Genomic DNA, 21,296 nt, shown 5'->3' with positions numbered 1-21,296 from the left:
CTTCAGTGATTCCCTATATAAGCAACACATTTTTTACCTAAAAAGGGGGAGAGCCCTGTCCCCTCCCCCTAAATCCGCCTCCGGGATATGCAAAGTTTAATTTTGGACCCTGATGGAGACCAGTTTGAAAACGGGGTAAACAAACTATAAATCCAAATAAATGTTGAGATTCAGCATATCACGCAACCCCAGTTATACAAATTTTGGTGCAATCAAACAGTTCGCAGTCAATGTTTGACCATTTGGATATCAATGTGAACAAATTTGAAAACCGTACCAAATAATACCAGGGCAGTAAACAAGAAAACTGCTCCTCTCAAATTGACTCGGATACATGGGCCAATCATTTTCGTTCTCTTCATTCTGCAATTGAAAATACATTTTATTCCCGGCTGAACAGTTAAACCATACTGAGTGACAAAGAAAAGTTTTATCTGATGAATTACTAGTATACAAATGTTTAATTTGTGCCTCACGAACTGTGTACACAAAGATTTGGGCTGATCAGGGACGTATATAATATAAGTCCTTGGGCTGATGATTATATTTCGCCAATTTTTAAATCTGATGATCCTGGTGATCCATCTAACTATAGAGGTATAACAATTACTAGTACCATTGGTGAACTTTTAAACAATATTTTGAATTAAAAACTTGACAAATGTTTGTTCTAAAATAATTAAGTTCATTATTCTCAGATTGGCTATACAAAAAATGCCAGAACTTCAGATCATATACTATTTACATTATTGTCATAGTAAAGTGGGTAGATTGTACACTTGTTTTGTAGATTTCATAAAGCATTCGACAGTGTAATTCATAAAGGTCTAAAACTAAAGCTTATAAATATGAAAGTTGGTACCTTATTCTATAATATTATATAAGACATGTATAAAATTAGTAAAGCATGTTTAGGAATTGGAGCTCCTCTCACTGATCCATTAAGCATTAAATTAGGTGTAAGGCAAGGGCATAGATAGCCTGAGTCCATATTAATTCATTTTTTTTTTTTATTATAAATGACTTTCCATCTAATCTTGACTCCTGTCTGGATGCAAATTCACTTCACTCAGAGAAATCAAACTGTTTGATGTATACAGTTGATTTGTTATAATGTCAATATCAGCAACTGGGCTTCAAAGTAGACTTATTCAGCTAGAAAAAATATTGTACTGATTCGTGCCGTAAAGTTAATATTAGAAAAACTAAAGTTATTATTTTCAATAATGCTGGAAGAAAAATTCAGGCTGATTTCCTGCTTCTGGATAACCTTCTGCTGTTGTTTTTTTTATTTGGTCGGGTTGTTGTCTCTTTGACACATTCCCCATTTCCATTCTCAATTTTATTGATTGATTGTATGTCACATTGCAAATACTTATTTGTTCACTTTACTGCATCTGGAAGTTTTCATCTAGCTAAAACTGAACTAAATAGTCCAGAGGCGGATTTAGGGGGCAGCCCCCCCCCCCTTTTTTTGGAAAAAAATTGGTTACTTATATAGGAAATCACTGAACATGCTGAAGCTTGACTGGATCGGACCCCTTCTTAGGCAGTCAGTGGGTCCCCACTTATGAAAATTTCTGGATCCACCACTGTAGTCCTAAATAATAAGGCTTTCAAGTTAGGCCTATTAAAAACTAAGAAAGGATTTTAAAAAGGAGTATAGGTCCGGTAAGACCCCTTTTTGGCCCAAAAATATAACAGTTTTACAAAATTGTTAAAATATAAACTTTTAGTTATTTATTGGACAGTTGAATGCTTCTGCTACATAAATATGGGCTGTTTTTGACAATACAATGCACATATATCGGGTTGTAGCACCATTAAATCATGCTAAATTACTGAAATCTTCAAAATTCTATCATTTTAGTTAAATTTTAGACGGTTTCCGTGTAAAACGAAAGTGGCCGCATTCGTGTTCATCCTTAATATTGAAATGTAAGTTGTATTTTATTATAATACATAACATATATAAAGGTTGTAGATGAACACGGATGCGGCCACTTTCACTTTTGACAAAAACCATCTGAAAAGTGACGTTTTTTGGCATATTTGAGAGATTTTTCATATTTGAGCTTGAATCGGATCGTTTTTAATGACTAGTTAGTTAAAATCTTTCACAAAAACTAATTGAATCAAGTGAAATAGACACTTAAGTGTTTAAAAAGTGGTCAAAATCTTTTGTCAGATGAAACTGAAATTTGAGGCCAAAATGACTCCTTACCGGACCTACTCCTTTGTCTCTGGGAATAAAATCCTGTTAACATATTTTTTATCATATACCCTGAAACCCATTCTGTTATATAATTCAGAGGTATGGGGAGGTTATAATGTTTCATGTAATAAATTACAGTCCTCCGTATTTAATCTTTAAAATGTTAATAAAAATCTTTATGGCGGGGATTCGCTAGAAGATTCACTTGTTGATCTTTTCACAATAATTTCTGATCTCGAAACTGTACCTGACGATTGGCAGAAAGGCATCATCAAACCATTACATAAATCAGGTTCCGTTTTTCTATATTGATAATTGTAGAGTCATCATGCCTACTTCTAATGTTTATAAAGTATATGCAAAAATTTTGGAAGAATCGATAATGTCCCATTTGGAAGAAAATAATATTTTGGGTTAAGTCCAGAGAGCATTTCGTCAAAAAAGAAGAATCAAGAACCATCTTTTTACACTACAAGGTATTTGCTCTATTCGTGAAAGTTTCTCGCTTTTCTAAACCTTTCCAAGGCCTTTGATAGAGTCTGGCGAGATGGCCTTTTCTATCTTTTGTGGAAACACGTCATTCAAGGCAAGTGCTGGAAATTGCTTAAATCTCTTTACAGCAACGTATCTAATAAAGTATTGTTTGGTGCAAGTGAAACAGGTTTCTTCGATCAAGAATTTGGCCTTAAATAAGGCTATGTTTTGTCTCCTACACTTTTTTTCGGTTTTAATGAATGACCTCGCAGAAATGCTTGAAACCACCAGTAATATTGGCATCGAGCTCTCCTCACAAATTTTGAACTGTTTAATGTTAGCTGATGATGTAGTCCTTATCGGGAAGTCCGAGAAGGAACTGCAGTGTCTGCTGGATATAAATGCCTTTGCATCTAAGTGGAATTTAAAGTTTAACCCAAACAAATCTAAAATTTTGATACTAGTAGTAGGTAAACGCCTAGATAAAACTAAGTAATGATACCTAGGAAATGAGCATTTGGAAGAAATCAAAATGTTTTAAGATTACCCAGAGGTGGATTTCTTTCATAAAGGGGGAGGGGGGTAATGAAATCACTGTTACGGCAGTAGAAGTCCCCACTGCTACACCCCATGGAATTCGACGTTTATATAAGATCATATAAGGCATGTTAGGTATTAATTATACCTTACTCGTATCATTTTTTTTTTTATATTTCCTTATTATATATATTCAATGAGATATATTGCGGTTTCAAAAATATTGCTAAGTACGTTTAGATATTGAGAATATACTCACTGTAATAATTTGTTTTAGTAAAGATTGTAGGACTTTTGAAAAATGCCCTAGTTTGTATATGGGTTCCTGAAAAACAATTCTACCCCCCCCCCCTTTTTAGCTCACCGGGCCCGAAGGGCCAAGTGAGCTTTTCTCATCACTTGGCGTCCGGCGTCCGTCGTCCGTCGTCCGGCGTTAACTTTTACAAAAATCTTCTCCTCTGAAACTACTGGGCCAAATTTAACCAAACTTGGCCACAATCATCATTTATGTATCTAGTTTAAAATTTGTGTTTTTGGACCCGGCCAACCAACCAAGATGGCCGCCATGGCTAAAAATAGAACATAGGGGTAAAATGCAGTTTTTGGCTTATAACTCAAAAACCAAACCATTTAGAGCAAATCTGACATGGGGTAAAATTGTTTTTCAGGTCGAGATCTATCTGCCCTGAAATTTTCAGATGAATCAGACAACCCATTGTTGGGTTGCTGCCCTTAAATTGGTAATTTTAAGGAAATTTTACTGTTTTTGGTTATTATCTTGAATATTATTATAGATGGAGATAAACTGTAAACAGCAATAATGTTCAACAAAGTAAGATTTACAAATAAGTCAACGTGATCAAAATGGTCAGTTGACCCCTTTAGGAGTTATTGCCCTTTATAATCAATGTTTAACCATTTTTCGTAAATATCTATGATCTTTTACAAAAATCTTCTCCTCTGAAACTACTGGGCCAAATTTAACCAAACTTGACCACAATCATCATTTATGTATCTAGTTTAAAATTTGTGTTTTTTGACCCGGCCAACCAACCAAGATGGCCGCCATGGCTAAAAATAGAACATGGAGGTTAAATGCAGTTTTTGGCTTTTTACTCAAAAACCAAAGCATTTAGAGCAAATCTGACATGGGGTAAAATTGTTTTTCAGGTCGAGATCTATCTGCCCTGAAATTTTCAGATGAATCAGACAACCCATTGTTGGGTTGCTGCCCTTAAATTGGTAATTTTAAGGAAATTTTACTGTTTTTGGTTATTATCTTGAATATTATTATAGATGGAGATAAACTGTAAACAGCAATAATGTTCAACAAAGTAAGATTTACAAATAAGTCAACGTGATCAAAATGGTCAGTTGACCCCTTTAGGAGTTATTGCCCTTTATAATCAATGTTTAACCATTTTTCGTAAATATCTATGATCTTTTACAAAAATCTTCTCCTCTGAAACTACTGGGCCAAATTTAACCAAACTTGACCACAATCATCATTTATGTATCTAGTTTAAAATTTGTGTTTTTTGACCCGGCCAACCAACCAAGATGGCCGCCATGGCTAAAAATAGAACATGGAGGTTAAATGCAGTTTTTGGCTTATTACTCAAAAACCAAAGCATTTACAGCAAATCTGACGAGGGGTAAACTTGTTTATCTGGTCAAGATCTATCTGCCCTGAAATTTTAAGATGAATGGGACAACTCGTTGTTAGGGTGCTGCCCCTAAATTGGTAATTTTAAGGAAATTTTGCTGTTTTGGGTTATTATCTTGATTATTATTATAGATAGAGATAAAACTGTAAACAGCAATAATGTACAGCAATTTAAGACTCAAAAATAAGTCAAATGACCAAAATGGTCAATTGACCCCCTAAGAAGTTATTGCCCTTTATAATCAATTTTTAACAATTTTCATAAAATTTGTAAATTTTTACTAACATTTTCCACTGAAACTACATGGACAAGCGTATTATAGATAATAATTGTAAGCAGCAAGAATGTTCAGTAAAGTAAGATGTACAAACACATCACAATCACCTAAACACAATTTTGTCATGAACTGTCTGCTTCCTTTGTTTAACATTTAATTCACATATACCAAGGTGAGCGACACAGGCTCTTTAGAGCCTCTAGTTTTGTTGTAAATAGGAAGTGATAAATTGATAGATGTTTTTTTCAAACCATAAGCAAATGTAAGCAAGGGGTCTGGAAAGGAAGATATCAGCGCATAATAAACTGATCTATTTGTATAAACATTTTTATTGAAAAAAAGTGTTTTGTAAACTAATGATTTGCTTACAATGCTACCCTTAATTTTGTGCTACGCCACTGAAAACTTGATCATGTTTTGTTAGAGTTTAAAACATATTGTTGTATCCAGAAAATATTACACCCATTAAAAGATGATTAAAGATTAAGTAGAGGAAAGTCGGATTACCTAAATATTTTTCTTCCAATGCTCATACGTCAAAACATCAACCTTGAAACCCGTTGTCTTAAATATGCGCCAATTGTTCATCATCATTATACTATGTTATGTTCTATTGAATTGTTTAACATACCTGTATCAATTTAACCCCAGCTCTTTAGAATAATAGCATGCATTGATCAATAAATTTAAATAATCATAATAAACTTCTACATGGATGAGTACATAATATGATAAGCTAGTATATATGTCATACCGTGTAATTAGAGAAAGGTTCCGATTTAAGTATTCCTTAGTTAAGTGAAGACTTAAGTAAGTTTATGCATACCACTGAAGAATTGTACTTAACTAAGGAAATTCTTAGTGAAATCTAAGTTAAACTAGTTGAGATGTTTTTATTCTCATCGTGTATTAAATCTTAGTGTATTAAATACGGCATACTCTTTCTGGTCCTTTCTGTTTATCCTAAGAAATATAAATTTAAAACTTTGCAAACTGTGTTTTTTTTTGTTATTAACATAGTTAAGATCAACATAATTAGATGATAAGTAAAAAAAAGTAAAAATTCGCGGAATTTCCCTGTTTCATATTAGGTCAGTTAATGCTATGGATAGTTTAATTTTAATATGGCTTTACATCTGTTTTGATACCTCAAGTAAAATAAAACTGTAACGTTAATTTGAAATTGGGTCGACAAGAAAATATTAAACAGAATAAAAGGTTAGACCTGTTGGTGCGTAACAGTAGCCACATCCCTTTTCACCGTCACCTGTTTATTTATTACCCATTTATGTAAACTTCCGGTATTCCTGAACGAAATTAATATTTCACTTTTTATGGTCAAGGGCTAGAGGGAGGTTGACTTTGTGAAGTCTTTGTATGGACAATGCATTTAATTACTCACAGTATCGTTTAAGAGCGATGCAAGGTATCTTCTGATTGGTATTATAGATTAAACATATAATTCCACTGAACGTATGAGGCTATAGTAGACGATAGTCGATACTACAAAATGTTATATCTATAATTTATTTTTTTAAGTAGAAGGTGCAAATCAGAAATTTGTTTAGTGCTGTTAGGGACGACATAAAAAGATCACTGTAGGAAAAAAAAAAACTTAAATTAAAAAGGTTGGAAAAGGGGGGGAAGGTAAAATTGCTGCAATTTTAACCTCGATTTTCACGTACATGTATCGATATTGGTCAATCAATTTTTCACAAATTAAGTTAAGAGGGGGGAGGGGTCACTGAAAAAACTGTGAAAAGACAACTTTCGAGTTCATCCATCACTAGGAAAAACTCGTCAATTATGCATGCCTGTATTAAGTCATTTGCCAGAAAGAGGGGATTACCTGTATCCCTGTACTATTAGTATTTGTCCGAGATTACTCTGACGTCTGACGGCTGTTTAGCTAAACAAGCTGGGGCCGTGGGACATCAGAGCTCGTTCCATATCAAAAAGTGGGTATTTGCCCACCCAAAATAGATGCACTGCTTCCCCGCTTCTGGAGCCGACTGAGGGCCTTGGAGTTATATAAATCGGGCATCAATCTCTTCAGTTTTCATTTATCTCTTCATTTATGTAAGTTTCACCTACCTGCCAAATCGTTATTTTTCTACATTTTAACATTTTTCACAGAGACCCATGATTTCTCCTTTTTGCCTTTCATTTTCAAAGATTATCATGTGACCACGAGAAAACAGTGCAAATGACCATAATGTAACACCTAGTTCATTTACGCAGCAAGTTACCTAAATGTCAGAGAGCTGCCGATTGTTATCGTGGTGGGACCTAAATGCTAGTTACCCGATCTACTGTAAAGGAGGTGAAAAACGTGGTTGCTTCTAAATGTTAAACATCGATCTCCTATAAAGGAGGTAACAAAATATATATATTTGCATATTTGAGTCTCTAGGCCACGAAATCTCGTGTAACTTGACGTCCATTTGAAAGTGAAAGTCAAAAATGCAGAAGTCATGGGTCTCTGTGAAAAATGTTAAAATGTAGAAAAATAAAGGTTTGGCAGGTAAAAAAAAAATGTAGGTGAAACTTACATAAATGAAGAGATAAATGAAAACTGAAGAGATTGATGCCCGATTTATATAATTCCAAGGCCCTCAGTCGGCTCCAAAAGCGAGGAAGCAGCTCATCTATTTTGGGTGGGCAAATACCCACTTTTTGATATGGAACGAGCTCTGACGTCCCACGGCCCAGCTTGACTGGCTAAACAGCCGTCAGATGTCAGAGTAATCTCGGACTATATTACAATGTAGTATTAATGTCCATCAAGCAACTAAGTGATTGTCATGGTGCAGGATAAACTAGGAATACAGTTTGTTTTGTAAGTACTTAATCACAATCCCCTTATGACAGCAGTGCTGATTGATAATTATGAGAATTTAATTTGCCAAGAATAATAATGCATTATAGTTTTCCAACCTCTCACTCAACATTGGAGTGGAAGTGACTATGCACCTTTAAACACATGATTGATGTTCACTGAAACCAGAGTTTTCGACGGAAATGCATCAAACTCAAACATTGTCTATTAAGGTTTTAACTTTTTTTAACCTACATTGATCTTTTGATGTCATCCCTTAATGTTATGAACATGATGAACTTTGATCATAAATTTAAAGCTCTTCAAATTACAATGTAAAAGTCTTCTTGAACACTATACTTTACCCCTTTCTGTAGGTGTTCACTTGGTTATTGAACATCAGTAGAAAATTCTCATAAACACTCTTTCAATTAACATGATTAATACAAAATCTCTGCATATAACATGTATAAAAAATATCATTAATCGGGTCTCATTTATATTTTCACAAAAATGTACAGACAGCTGAATGTCAAGAAGAATTAAGTTTATAGTGACAAGAAGAGAAAAAAATTAGCATTAAATGGTAGTTAACATATTTTAAAAATGTAAACTTTTATAGAGAAAAAAAATAATGATAAGGTTCATTAAGGAAATGAAAAATATGGCCATGTTTACACCACAAAATCTACTATGAGAACAGAGTAACTGATGCATCTAGAAATGTTTTAAGGCATGGCAAAGTTATATGTATAATCTATGATTTCGAAAATTTAAAAGAACTTACCATACTGTAATTTTGATATGCATTTGTTTCCAGTCTGCAGAAGATTGCAAAATAAACTAACAGTAATCAAACAAGTTCTATTTGATTAGGTCCACTCAGATACACACTTTAAATCACCTATTGCTTGCAGAGTCTATATTGTTCATCTATTGTCTATTTAAATCAATACTACTCACAACATTTATTATATGTCATGAGAGGAGCTTCTTCTAACTTTTCTCCAAATAAGTATCTTTTGCACCTTCTGCTGAAAAAAAATGAATAACAAAACCCTGAAAAGTTTATAATTTTATGAAACATAAAATGGATTTAAAATTTAATTATCTAGGTCATGCCAGGCCTTAAAATTTCTCCAGGTGCACAGGTTTGTTTGTACCCTTGAGTTAAATTTGTGATGTAAATACAGCCATATTTGAAAAAAGGTTGATGAACCTCAATCTACAAATGAACCACATTGATTTCACAATTGTCTGAATTCATGCAAATGCCTTGTTCATAACAAAATAAAAGATGATTTATTTTTTTCATTGATACTTTAAATGTTGTTGGTTTTTTGTACTCTGATAATAATGTTTTAAGTTTATTGGTATCTTCAGTTAATTAACGGTATGTAGATAATTGTTGTACATGTATAAATATTCAAATCTTCAATAATCTACATTTTGTATCTGTAAAACTGTCACTTTGTTTAGTTCATTGTTTTGGACAGAACTCACTTTATTCTGTCTATCTTTTTATCTGATATCAAAAAAGAAAAATTCCTTATGTTTGAATTGAAAAAAACATAAACCTGTATTTATTATCTGATATCATGTCATCCTCTCCTTTTTTTTTTTAGATTATATTTGTATATATATTCGTTAAAGATGTTTCAACTGACTTTAAGATAGGTTATATTTTTTAAAATTAGAGTCTTAGCCAACTTACTTACAAGTACTGTTACTTTTTTGCTGGCATTCAAAAAGATGACTGTTAAAACTTAAAAGCAGTTCAAAATTAAGAAACTTTTCAATCAATATTTTTTTTTAGATAAAACATTTGGAAAGAAATTACTTACATGCATACATTGCATAGATATACTATTTGGTGGTCTTTATAAATGACCTTCACTGCCTGGTTAGCCCTTGCTTAGATGGTAATTTTTTTTGCAAAACATCAAGACATGGTGATTTATACAAGTTATTATGCTTACTGGCTCCATGCCTTGATTACATGTATGTCTAACTTGTGACATAGACTTCTTTGGGTATCTGCATTCTCCTTTCTTTCTTTAATTTCATTATCATGTGCACTAATTCATGTTTTATACATGCTTTAATTTTGACTTTTATAAGTCCATGTTGTTGTAATTTTTTTTAAGAATTCTGTTGTTGTCCTTACATTTTATACTGTGTAGTTACTTAGTGGCACCCAAATTTTTGTGTGTTGTTAAGTTGCTGTCTCATAAATGTATCATCTGCACTTTGTTCATGTTGTTTATAAATTTACTTCTATTTGAACTAAGTTCAAACCTATACCATGGCAGTAAAACTAAAAGAAATCAACTAAGTACAAATGTATGATGATTTTATTAATTTTAAAACATGTTATGATGTAGCATGTTCAATTCCTCTTAGTTTTCTCAAAATGAAAATAGAAAGATGCGGTATAATTGCCATCGAGACCAACATCCACCAAGTGTCTTTCCTGATAAAAATTATGAAACAGATGATTTTTATTTGATTTCTTATAATTCTGAAACTTGCATGTAATTTTTGTTTATTTGTTGAGGTTTTACCTGTTATCTCATGAATAATTTTCAGATAAAATGCTTTATTAATTCAAAAGTACTGCAATTCTGTTAGTGTCCTTTTTTCAGTGAAATAGACTGTTATATTGTTTATTGTTTATCAAGTTTAATGTACAGTAGGTACAGCAATACTATAAGTGTCCTTAGACTCTTTCTCGTCGATGTTAGACTGTCATATTGTTTATCTACATTTTGTAGTTCATTGTGGGTATTTAGGCAAACCCTGGAATCATAGACTTCCTACGTTATTTTTTATAGGTGGTGACAGTTTGTACAATAGAATGGCTACAGCAAACTTGTTTAAAGAGGCTCAAGATGCTGAATTAGAATACAAAGCTAGGAAAGGTTAGACTAAGTTATTTCAAATTAAAAAGTAATGATAAAAGAAATTGCTATGTAAAGGTAAAGTGATACGGAAATAATTATGCTTTATCATGCAAGTGCCCATGAAGTGTATTAAGTAATGCTTACAATTTCTTGGAATGTAACATTAAACAACACCATAATTACTTCATCACATAATTGAAAATGAGATAAGCAATATGTAAACCAATAAATGTCCAGGCTAAAGTCATTAGGAGATTTACAATGAAATACAGAATTTGTAGTAATGCCACATGGTGCGTTTCTTTTCGACTTTAGGAAAAGATGTTGACCTTGTCACTCAGCATCTAAGGTAGCACTCCACAGTTAGGTGTGTAGTTTCGTATTTTGGCCCCTGTGGATTTTTTAAATATGAGAGCTAGTTTGCAATACAATTCATTTTTGGATAGCTGAGTATTAAAATAGCCTTTGTATTGGGTTTATATGAAGATCAAGGTTATGTAATGTATGTAATATAGGCTGTTTTCTGTATGACAGTCCGTATTTGCATGTCCATACCATACATTGGTCCGGCAATTATTGTAATGTTTTTTTCCAACTTTTTATCGCACGAACTTTGTGATTGGATTTTACGAAAAAATGAGGCGAAAACACCCTTTTTTTATTTGATCATTAGGAAGATTTAAGAAAACAGTTTCTAAAAAGGTATCACTCAAAGGCATTGAAATTCTAGTTTGATCCAAATTTTTGGGGGATATATGACATGTTCACCCCCCTTTTTGCAATATTTTATGGTAAATAAATGCTGAATGTTGCCATGGATACACATAAAAGAAATTAATTTTCACCCTTTTAACTTTGGAAAATTGAATCTATGGAAGATACTGATTACATACATATGCACATGTACAACACAAACAGTTAGGTTAATGTATTAGAAATCCAGGAATAGGAGGTGATAAAACATTTTGGGGCTCATTTTTAATTTTATTTTCTAACTGTGGAGTGCTACCTAAACTAAAAATAGGATTGAAACAAATAAGGTACCTTCAGTAATTAGTAGGTCTACATGCATAGGTGAGATTATTGTTAAAGTTAAGATTAATTTCCTTGATACATGTCTCTATCAAATATATAAATGTCACTACACTTTTTAGTTCTATCGATTCTTGTTAAAAAACATTCTGTTAATAATTTATTGTATTATCTTTTTTCTAGTGACAGACAAAATCTCAGAAAATATGAATGTTATAGCTAATGAGCCATCTTTAGCCTTCTTCAGAATCCAAGAACATGTGAGAAAGTCTCTACCTCAGCTTGTAGAAACTAAGGTAAGTTCTACCTCAGCTTGTAGAAACTAAGGTAAGTCCTCCCTCAGATTGTAGAAACTAAGGTAAGTCCTTCCTCAGTTGGTTGAAACTAAGGTAAGTTAGCTTGTAGAAACTAAGGTAAGTCCTATCTCAGCTTGTAGAAACTAAGGTAAGTTAGCTTGTAGAAACTAGGGTTAGTCAGCTTGTAGAAACTAAGGTTAGTCAGCTTGTAGAAACTAAGATAAGTCAGGTGGTAGAAACTAAGGTAAGTCCTCCCTCAGCTTGTAGCAACTAAGTTAAGTCAGCTTGTAGAAACTAAGGTAAGTCAGCTTGTAGAAACTAAGGTAAGTCAGGTGGTAGAAACTAAGGTAAGTCCTCCCTCAGCTTGTATCAACTAAGTTTAGTCAGCTTGTAGAAACTAAGGTTAGTCAGCTTGTAGAAACTAAGGTTAGTCAGCTTGTAGAAACTAAGGTAAGTCAGGTGGTAGAAACTAAGGTAAGTCCTCCCTCAGCTTGTAGCAACTAAGTTTAGTCAGCTTGTAGAAACTAAGGTAAGTCAGCTTGTAGAAACTAAGGTAAGTCAGGTGGTAGAAACTAAGGTAAGTCCTCCCTCAGCTTGTATCAACTAAGTTTAGTCAGCTTGTAGAAACTAAGGTTAGTCAGCTTGTAGAAACTAAGGTAAGTCAGGTGGTAGACACTAAGGTAAGTCCTCCCTCAGCTTGTACCAACTAAGTTTAGTCAGCTTGTAGAAACTAAGGTAAGTCAGCTTGTAGAAACTAAGGTAAGTCAGGTGGTAGAAACTAAGGTAAGTCCTCCCTCAGCTTGTAGAAACTAAGTTTAGTCAGCTAGTAGAAACTAAGGTTAGTCAGCTTGTAGAAACTAAGGTAAGTCAGGTGGTAGAAACTAAGGTAAGTCCTCCCTCAGCTTGTAGCAACTAAGTTTAGTCAGCTTGTAGAAACTAAGGTTAGTCAGCTTGTAGAAACTAAGGTAAGTCAGGTGGTAGAAACTAAGGTAAGCTACTTGTAGAAACTAAGGTAAGTCCTCCCTCAGCTTGTAGAAACTAAGGTAAGTCCTCCCTCAGCTTGTAGAAACTAAGGTAAGTTAGCTTGTAAAAACTAACTAAAATATGCGAAGATTAAATATAAAAATAAGAGGGTTTGGTATGATTGCTAATGATACATATATTCACCAAATACCAGAGCACACTGAAATCTAAATATTCCAAGCACTATCATTGCTGTAATACAGTTAGAATAAAATTTTCATTTAAAAATAGAAATTATAAATCCTTGATGTCGTAATTCTCTCTTTTTCTAAAGCTAATTATAAGAACTTTGTATTTTCATTTGAATATAAAATAAATTTTAATCATTATACGTTTTTGATAAAGAATATTTAAAAAATACAGTGTTTTATATTATTTTTTCCAGCATGAAGTTCAAGACATACAACAGAAGGTACAGGGTGCAAGCTTCGACACAGAATATGCTACAAAGTATATACATATTTTAGAAAATTCATTGTTTTTAGTACTGTGAAAGTACATTTATTTGTGGGGTACCAATTTTCATGTTTTTTTGTGGATGACTTTATCCACGAATTTAAGTGTCCAACGAAATAAAACAACCATTGTCCAAATCAAGACATGGAAAGATCCCCATGTAGGTTTGACTACTCAGTGATAAGATCCAGAGAATATATTTTTGATCGATGAAAGTCTGATTTCCGGTATTGATATTCTAGTATGATAAAGTGTTCATTTTATTTACTCATAGTTCTCGTACATATGGGAAATAATAATTTCATGCTGGGGTTAATTTTGATAAGATTATTTGACAATTCAAGATTTGTTTATGGCATTTGTTTATGTTACTGTGTATTGCCTAATTAACACCTTTGATGGTCTTTAATCTGTTGATCACTTTATCTTGGGTTAATTAGTGCTGTCACTACAATTTACTCGGGTCAATGATTTCTTTGCAATTTCTTACAATCCAGACTATTTGTAACCTTCGTTTTGAAAAGGCTTTATTTTTTTGATTTTTTGTTGTTGTAGAAAACTAAAGTCCACGAATTTAAAAACCCATGAACATGTAAATATTGTGCAAACCATGTTAATTGATACCCACGAATTAAAGTACTTTCACAGTATTAGAAAGTATAAACAAGGTATTCAATTGATTAAAGGTAAACTTCGCAAAAAAATCAAAAATTGATATTATGTCCATTCTGTATAAAAATGCTCAAATTTATTAATATTAAAGTTTTATTCCGCTAGATAAGAGATCACCATCGATTTTAAATTTTGAGTATCAGTTGTCTGCCTTCCGCCATTTTGTTATCTTGTCCAAATAAAAATCACGATATGTCTATAAACCACAGAGAAACAAAACTACAGTAACCGATGTAGTCTTAATTACGTGTCGATATCTTGTCAATCGTACGGTTGTTTTATCTGACTAACTAACTTGATACGGAAAATGTTCTTATTTTTTTAATAACCATATAGTCTGTTATTTTTAAACTGTTAATATTGGAATTAGTTAAAAAGTCAAAGTTCAAATCATTAATAAGTGTTCCATGAAAATTGTTTTCGAAAATCTAATTCGTTCATAATTCTTTAAAGTAATATACTTTATTCAAATAAATTAGGATCTTCGCTCCACTGATCACCCGCATGGCTTAAGGTATTACTCACAAAGGTATTGTGAGGGGTGTAAGGTGACACGTCCAGGTATTCAAGTGATTTCCTGTCGGATTGCAAGTTCATGCATCGTTTCACTTCTGTAGGTATTGATCAGTGTACACGGCTGATAACTTATAACTTTCCATTTTGAACTATCAGGTGCATGTATAATATACATCTCTGTCTTGCGTGTCCGAAAGTGATATAATATACTAGTCATTACTTAACTCATACGCTTGTTTATAAATAAAATTTCTGGTGTAAAGAACATTATTTATAAAAAAAAAAAAATGATACAAAAAAAAAAAAAAAAAAAAAATTGAAGATATACAAATATACGTATTTTTTCAAAGGGTTAATTTGGGAAAATCAGAGACATATAATTGTATTATATGTCTCTGGGAAAATGTAATATTTACTCGTTGTCAATAGTAAAGGACATAGTTGGATCATTCCAGAAATGTTGATTAAAAAAATGTGCGCACTTGTGGACTATTCGTTTATACGCCCGGATAGAAAGTTACGGAACTACAGCGCAATTTAAAATATATACATGTATACATTGAACATAAGAAAGAAACATACATTTTGTGCAAATTGGGGTAAAAGTTTTGTAAATAGACTAGTCCACGTATACCAACAGTATGTAATCATCCAATTCGATAGACTATTGTATACCAAAAGAAGAAGAAGAAGAGGACCAATTTGATTTAAATACAGGTCGATCTATATAACTTGCTTGGGTTCATCGAAGTTATGAACATAGTAAAATCACAGATTTATATATCAATTAGATTGTTCTCGAATAAAGAAAGAAATTCGTCATCTCCACAATTGTTCCGACATATGCAACTGGACGTACACTAATAATCCCCGAGGGATGTGAATATTTTCTAGGAAAGCTATTGAGTATTAAAGTTTCAAATAATTTTTGGGATTTATTTTCTTTCTTGATATTCAATGACAGCAAATTTAAAGAATAAACTGCTTGTCAGATATTTGTCCGCTTTAGGGGTGTTCCTGCCAATTGAACAGACTTTATAATTACATTCAAAAATAGGGAAAGATGACATTAAATTCGTTGTCTTTTGTTTTTAAACATCTTTGGTCAAATAGTTATTAAGTATTATACGTTGTGAGACGAAGACTATTTTAATAAGGACGTCCCCGATTATAATTTAATTTGGTTGACGTTTTTCACACTTGATAAAGAATAGCTATTCGTAATTTTTCGATTCCATTCCAAGAAGACCTTAAATTTGCTGTCAATTTTTTAAAACTTCTCAAGTAGAAAAAAAAAAATTCTTTATTCGTTCATATTATATTCCGCTTCGGTAGAGTTATCTTCAGTGAGTTCCAGTTATTAATTTATACGTGGCTTTTAAAAAGTCTAAATCTAAGTGTTCTCATTCATTTATTTGCTTAATAAAGACAAATAAAAATACTTTGGTAAAGCTATTTATAATTTCTAAGTTCTCCTTTTTATTCGACATCAATCAAGGACAAAAGGTGTAAATCATTTCAATCGGACATATTATTTAAGTTTCCCGTCTTTAACCGAAAATTGTGTATTTCTTAGTAAATTAACTTATTTGAATTCAAATAAATAATAGCACCAAACATAATTAAATAATTCCACGGCGATCAATTTTTATTTGTCACCAACTTGAATATATATTTTAAATATGTGTATTGAATGCTTCCTTGTCTTATAATTCACTGATCCGAATAGACAGTCACACCTGGCAAGGTGTGCCCGAGAGGCGTGGTTAAATACCGAAGTGCAAATAACTATTTACCTTTCAACAAGCCATCTACGAGTATTGCCACAGAACCGTGAATACACACATTGTATCAACCAAGTCATAGCAGAGATAGTAAAAGGTCAATAAGAGTACACCAACATATTGTCTTTACAGATTATTGAACTTTACTTTGTTCACCTTATCAGTCCGAAAATATATTAATTAAAAATAAATTTATAACTTTTTGTGTTGTCTACAAAAATAATTCGAATATATACGTTTAACATAGAAAATTTATCTCATGAATATGTACAATTGAACGCCTGTGCGTTTTATCTTCTTATTATCGGATGGTTATTTAGATAAAGCATAAGTCATCGGCGCGCTTACGATTACGTTAAAATATGATTAAAAACCAAGACTTTTAATGATTGTATTTTAAATCCCGGCATGCAAAAACCAGGAGAAAACGTCACGACCTACAGGAAGTAGTTAATATTTTTTCATTAAATATTGAATTTCTCCTTTATTACTGCACATATAGCGATAAAACTTTGTGAATATATATATTATGTCATAATGAACATATTTAAACCATAAGTAAAAAATCGTGAATTTTCCCTTTAAGTATTTCCCCACTGTAGAAGTGGGGCCCTATATTGCAATGACTTTTTCATTTCCATCAGTTCCTTTCTCCAACAAGTATTTTTTGAAACTACTATTAAAGTAGAATATTTCATATTTTGTCAGCAACAAATAAGTGTCATTAATGTGTCAGATTGAGAAGAATTTTGCATCTTGCATATTACATTTTAAGCTTGTTATTTTTTATGACCTTTTGTACAAATGGTTCTAAGAAGAGAGAAGTTGTTTTAATTTTTTAAAACAGAAAATCTTTTTTTTTCCTTCTATTTTACAGTGCAGTGAAGAATTTACAGAAAAGTAGTATGCATTTCCAAAATATACAAGATCTTATGAAAAATGCCATGTTTATGAAGCAGCAGATAGATTACCAACATGACAGAAGGTATTATGAGATTAAAAAACTGCCTAAGTTAGAAATGGTCTATAGAAAGTTTATTAGAAACTACCCAAAATGTGATTAAATAATAGTGTTCTAAGTTTTTAATTGGCGTTCTATAGAAACTGTCCTGAATGTGAATGATATTTTCACTTTCTTGCTTTATGTTTCTATGTAAAGTTTCTTGGTCTGACAGATATGTTTTTGGAGAATGAGCTGATTGATGATTATAAAATCAAAGGCTAGAGTAGACACCTTCTTTTAGATAACAAATTTAATAAATTAAAAGGACATGTTTGAATAAGATTGAGGAGAAACACCTACCGTATGATAAAGTATAATTTTTATACAGGGTAAACGACATGTTTTAGTTCAAGCCTCTTTCTGGCAGATGTTGAAGGACTAGTTATAGTTGTTGAAGTTGTGCAAATGCATTCACCCTGTTCTTCATGACACTTCATACTACAACAGTGGATTGTATCTTGGACTAAGGGGATAATTAAGGAAATTGAAAAAATGTTTTAAATGCTCAACATATCAACACTGAAACATCATATGAAATATATTAATATAAAATAAATTTGTTCCTAAAATAGACACACAAAAATGTAAAATAAAAGTAAATTTCTATGAAACAGAGAACAGGAGAAAGTGAGATCTAGTATGTACATGTCCCTTACTGATGAGCAGCTCCTGTCTGATAGTCAGTCACATGACAAGTAAGTTGCTTGGCAACAAACATGTGATGCTTAACAACAGTCACTTTGTTGCATGCAGGAACACAGTTGAAAGCGTTTTTGATTTAGTTAGAAATAAAATAAATTCATGAAAAAAACAATTGAATTGAATTTCTTTTAGAATGAAGAGGTAGTATGATATTTTGGCAAATATTTATATATTTACCTTTCAACAACTGTTAATAATTATGACCTTATGTGCTGAATTAAGCTTATGTGATGACATTTATTTCATTCCAGTTTTTGTGAAAAAAAGAAAGTGTATTGTCATATTTATATATATTTTTTTGAATTTTCTTATTTTTTTATGTTTTTAATTTGATACTGTGCATGAAGTGATAAGCATGTACTAATATTACAGGACCTAGTGTTGTGTCAGTCAGTATTCTGATAATGCTTTTGAGTAAGTCAATGATGTTGTTTGTAGTTGTAAACTGTGTCCTTTTAAATAGATGTTGTATGTTTTGAACTACTTTTATTTCATTGTTTATTAACTATTACAGTTCACTAATGATAATACATGTATTATAAAGTACTTAGTTAAACAGTGAATGAAAGGAAAGAAAAAGAAAAACACTTAAAATGAATAATAGGCAATTTTATTGTTTAAGTTTCTTTAGTTAAGCTGTCTGCTGATCCTTATGTCCAATTTCAGCATTTTTATAAGATCTCTGCAATTAGGTTAAATACTTGATCTAAAATTCCCTTTGAGGAAATCAGTTAGAAGGAATTTTGCAAGGTTTATTTTCTGCCCATATCCAGGGACTATATAGCCATATCTAACACAACTTGTTTTGTCAGTGGTGTCCAAATGTCTGGTCCATCATACATTTTTTGATTGAGTTAAGCCTTCCAATTGATATTTTATAGTGTGTTTTTCTATGTTGTGATGTTATACTATTGTTTCAAAAAAGGGAGAAAGTTTGGTACCATTAAAACATTTAATCCCGCTGCAAAAATAAATTGTTATTTGGATTGAGAGTTGTCTCATTGGCACTCATACCACATCTTCATATATCTAAGGAAAATCTTGTGAAGAAACTGACAATTTTATTTATTGTTTGTTTTTATCTTGCAATTGTATTTTTTTTTTCTCTAAACTTAGAAAACATAATTAATTAAGCAAAACAATTCTTGAATATTGAATAATATTTTGCACATGTTACTGTTAATTTAGAAATCTATGAAGAAATTTATTATTCATTGAACATTTTAATTATTATCAAAAACTACAACAGAACCAACAAATAAAACTCTTTGTATTTAGAAATGAGGTGTCATTTTATTTAAGTCTCTGTTTTCTTTAATTAGTATCACATGTGCATGAATGTAGTAAACAGTAGTGGTGTTATACTGCATTAATGGTTTAATAATCAAAGTTCTTTTAAAATTCAAACATACCTTTTTTTTATTCAAATCTTTAACAATTTTATTCTTGATATATACACAATAAATAATTTGAAGTGCTAAAAGTAAACTCTTTGTTAATCTCTGAATGTTTTTGATTTTTTTGTTGAGTTGCCTCATTAAATGTCAACAATATCCCCATTAATTCCTTTTATACTTTAATAAGACTCATTCAGATTATAAGATATTTTTCAATAGGTATAATTTTTTTGTTCACGCCTCATGTTTGTAATGCCAGTGACAATGCATCTGCCTAAACTTTATACAAAACACTGCTTTTAAATTGAAAAGGGAGTCATCTTATGCATTCATTGCAAAGCTGTTAATTTATTACTATATTGTTATTTGCTAATTTATTTCAAATGGCACAGACTGAATTCAGCATATGGCAGTTAGAGTCAAAGTTTTAACAGAAGTTGAAATCAGTGAGAAAAAAAAATGAATAAAGTGATTGAGATTTATTTCAAATGGTGGTCTTTTCAAAATACAAGCATACAAGACAGGATTCACGAGTCCTTATACAATAAATGTATACATGGATAAAACCACTTAGAAACTCAAGAAATTCAACATGAAGTTGTTTGTTTCAATGCCAATGCATCTAAGCTTCTAGTAATGAATACATTTTGAGCTTCTGCTAATTATTTATTTCAGTGAGCCACTAGTAACACCAGTTAATGAGCCAGTTGAACCAGTAGTAGAAGCATTAGTATCACCAGGTCAATTTAGTGTAAATTCTGATGCATCATGACAAAAGTATTAACAGGGTGATGTGCAATAACATTCCATTTATTTATTGTTGTTAAGTAGATAATTGTTTTGTATATAAATGTCAACATTTCATGAATAAATAAACTATTATTGTTATCCATAGTATTTTTTACACAGTTATGGGTTGATCTTTAGAATATTTAATTGAACAGGAACTTTTTGTATACCCCTTGCATATAAGCATATAATAATAATTTCACCATTTTTGTTTGAGATGTACTTGAAAAATATCCCATGGTAATTTTTGTCACCAGAATATTGCCTTTATTTTCTGAAAGTCTTCAAATTCTTTTAATTCAACATGATCATTGTTATTCATTTGATATAAATTTTCCTGGAATATGTGTGAATGAATGAATGAATGAATGAATCTTTATTTCCTCCATGTTTATGAAGATTTTGCATACAAACAGAAATTAATAATTATTTACACAATAAACTAAATATCATACATTTCGAGATAAATACCCAATGAAAAAAAAAAAACAACATCCATATTTAGATAAACACACAATTCATATAATGACATATTCTTGTATACACAACAAAAACACAATGTTTTTCAATCAAAGTCTATTCAAAATTCAAAATTAAATCTGTTTTCAAATAATACATGTCTGAATTTCTTAAACATGGGGTAAACATGTTTTGCTATGTAATACATCATTCTAGACCAATCTATAGGATCGAGATCGTATACTATATCATTAACAGATCCTAGTAGTACTTCAA

The 21,296-nt window shown here is 31.6% G+C and overlaps 1 protein-coding gene across 4 annotated transcripts; it reads left to right on the top strand.

Annotated features, from left to right (window-relative positions):
* The first annotated feature begins 6,450 nt into the window (after positions 1-6,450).
* Positions 6,451-20,660, top strand: LOC134714953 (BLOC-1-related complex subunit 8-like). 4 transcript variants are annotated; one of them, XM_063576688.1, is made up of 7 exons: positions 6,451-6,596; positions 10,823-10,909; positions 12,107-12,219; positions 13,628-13,692; positions 17,548-17,655; positions 18,288-18,368; positions 20,448-20,660. In XM_063576688.1, exons 1-7 carry the CDS (start codon positions 6,548-6,550, stop codon positions 20,542-20,544), a joined length of 600 nt encoding a protein of 199 aa, XP_063432758.1. In that variant the 5' UTR covers positions 6,451-6,547; the 3' UTR covers positions 20,545-20,660. The 4 variants fall into 4 exon arrangements, with proteins under 4 accessions (XP_063432758.1, XP_063432762.1, XP_063432760.1 ...); XM_063576690.1 differs by lacking the exon at positions 6,451-6,596 and adding an exon at positions 7,347-7,694; XM_063576689.1 differs by lacking the exon at positions 6,451-6,596 and adding an exon at positions 7,882-8,009.
* Positions 20,661-21,296: the final 636 nt, after the last annotated feature.

The sequence above is a fragment of the Mytilus trossulus genome, chromosome 4 (genome assembly GCF_036588685.1).
Source record: "Mytilus trossulus isolate FHL-02 chromosome 4, PNRI_Mtr1.1.1.hap1, whole genome shotgun sequence".
Taxonomy (NCBI): domain Eukaryota; kingdom Metazoa; phylum Mollusca; class Bivalvia; order Mytilida; family Mytilidae; genus Mytilus; species Mytilus trossulus.
The sequence above is the reverse complement of the archived record's forward strand: the minus strand, read 5'-3'. Positions and strand labels throughout refer to the sequence as shown.

Coding starts and splice junctions, on each gene's coding strand:
- LOC134714953 (XM_063576688.1), top strand. CDS start 6,548: ATGGACAATGCATTTAATTACTCACAGTATCGTTTAAGAGCGATGCAA. Junction 12,220..13,627: donor CTCAGCTTGTAGAAACTAAG/GTAAGTTCTACC, acceptor TATTTTTTCCAG/CATGAAGTTCAAGACATACA. Junction 17,656..18,287: donor GATTACCAACATGACAGAAG/GTATTATGAGAT, acceptor TCTATGAAACAG/AGAACAGGAGAAAGTGAGAT.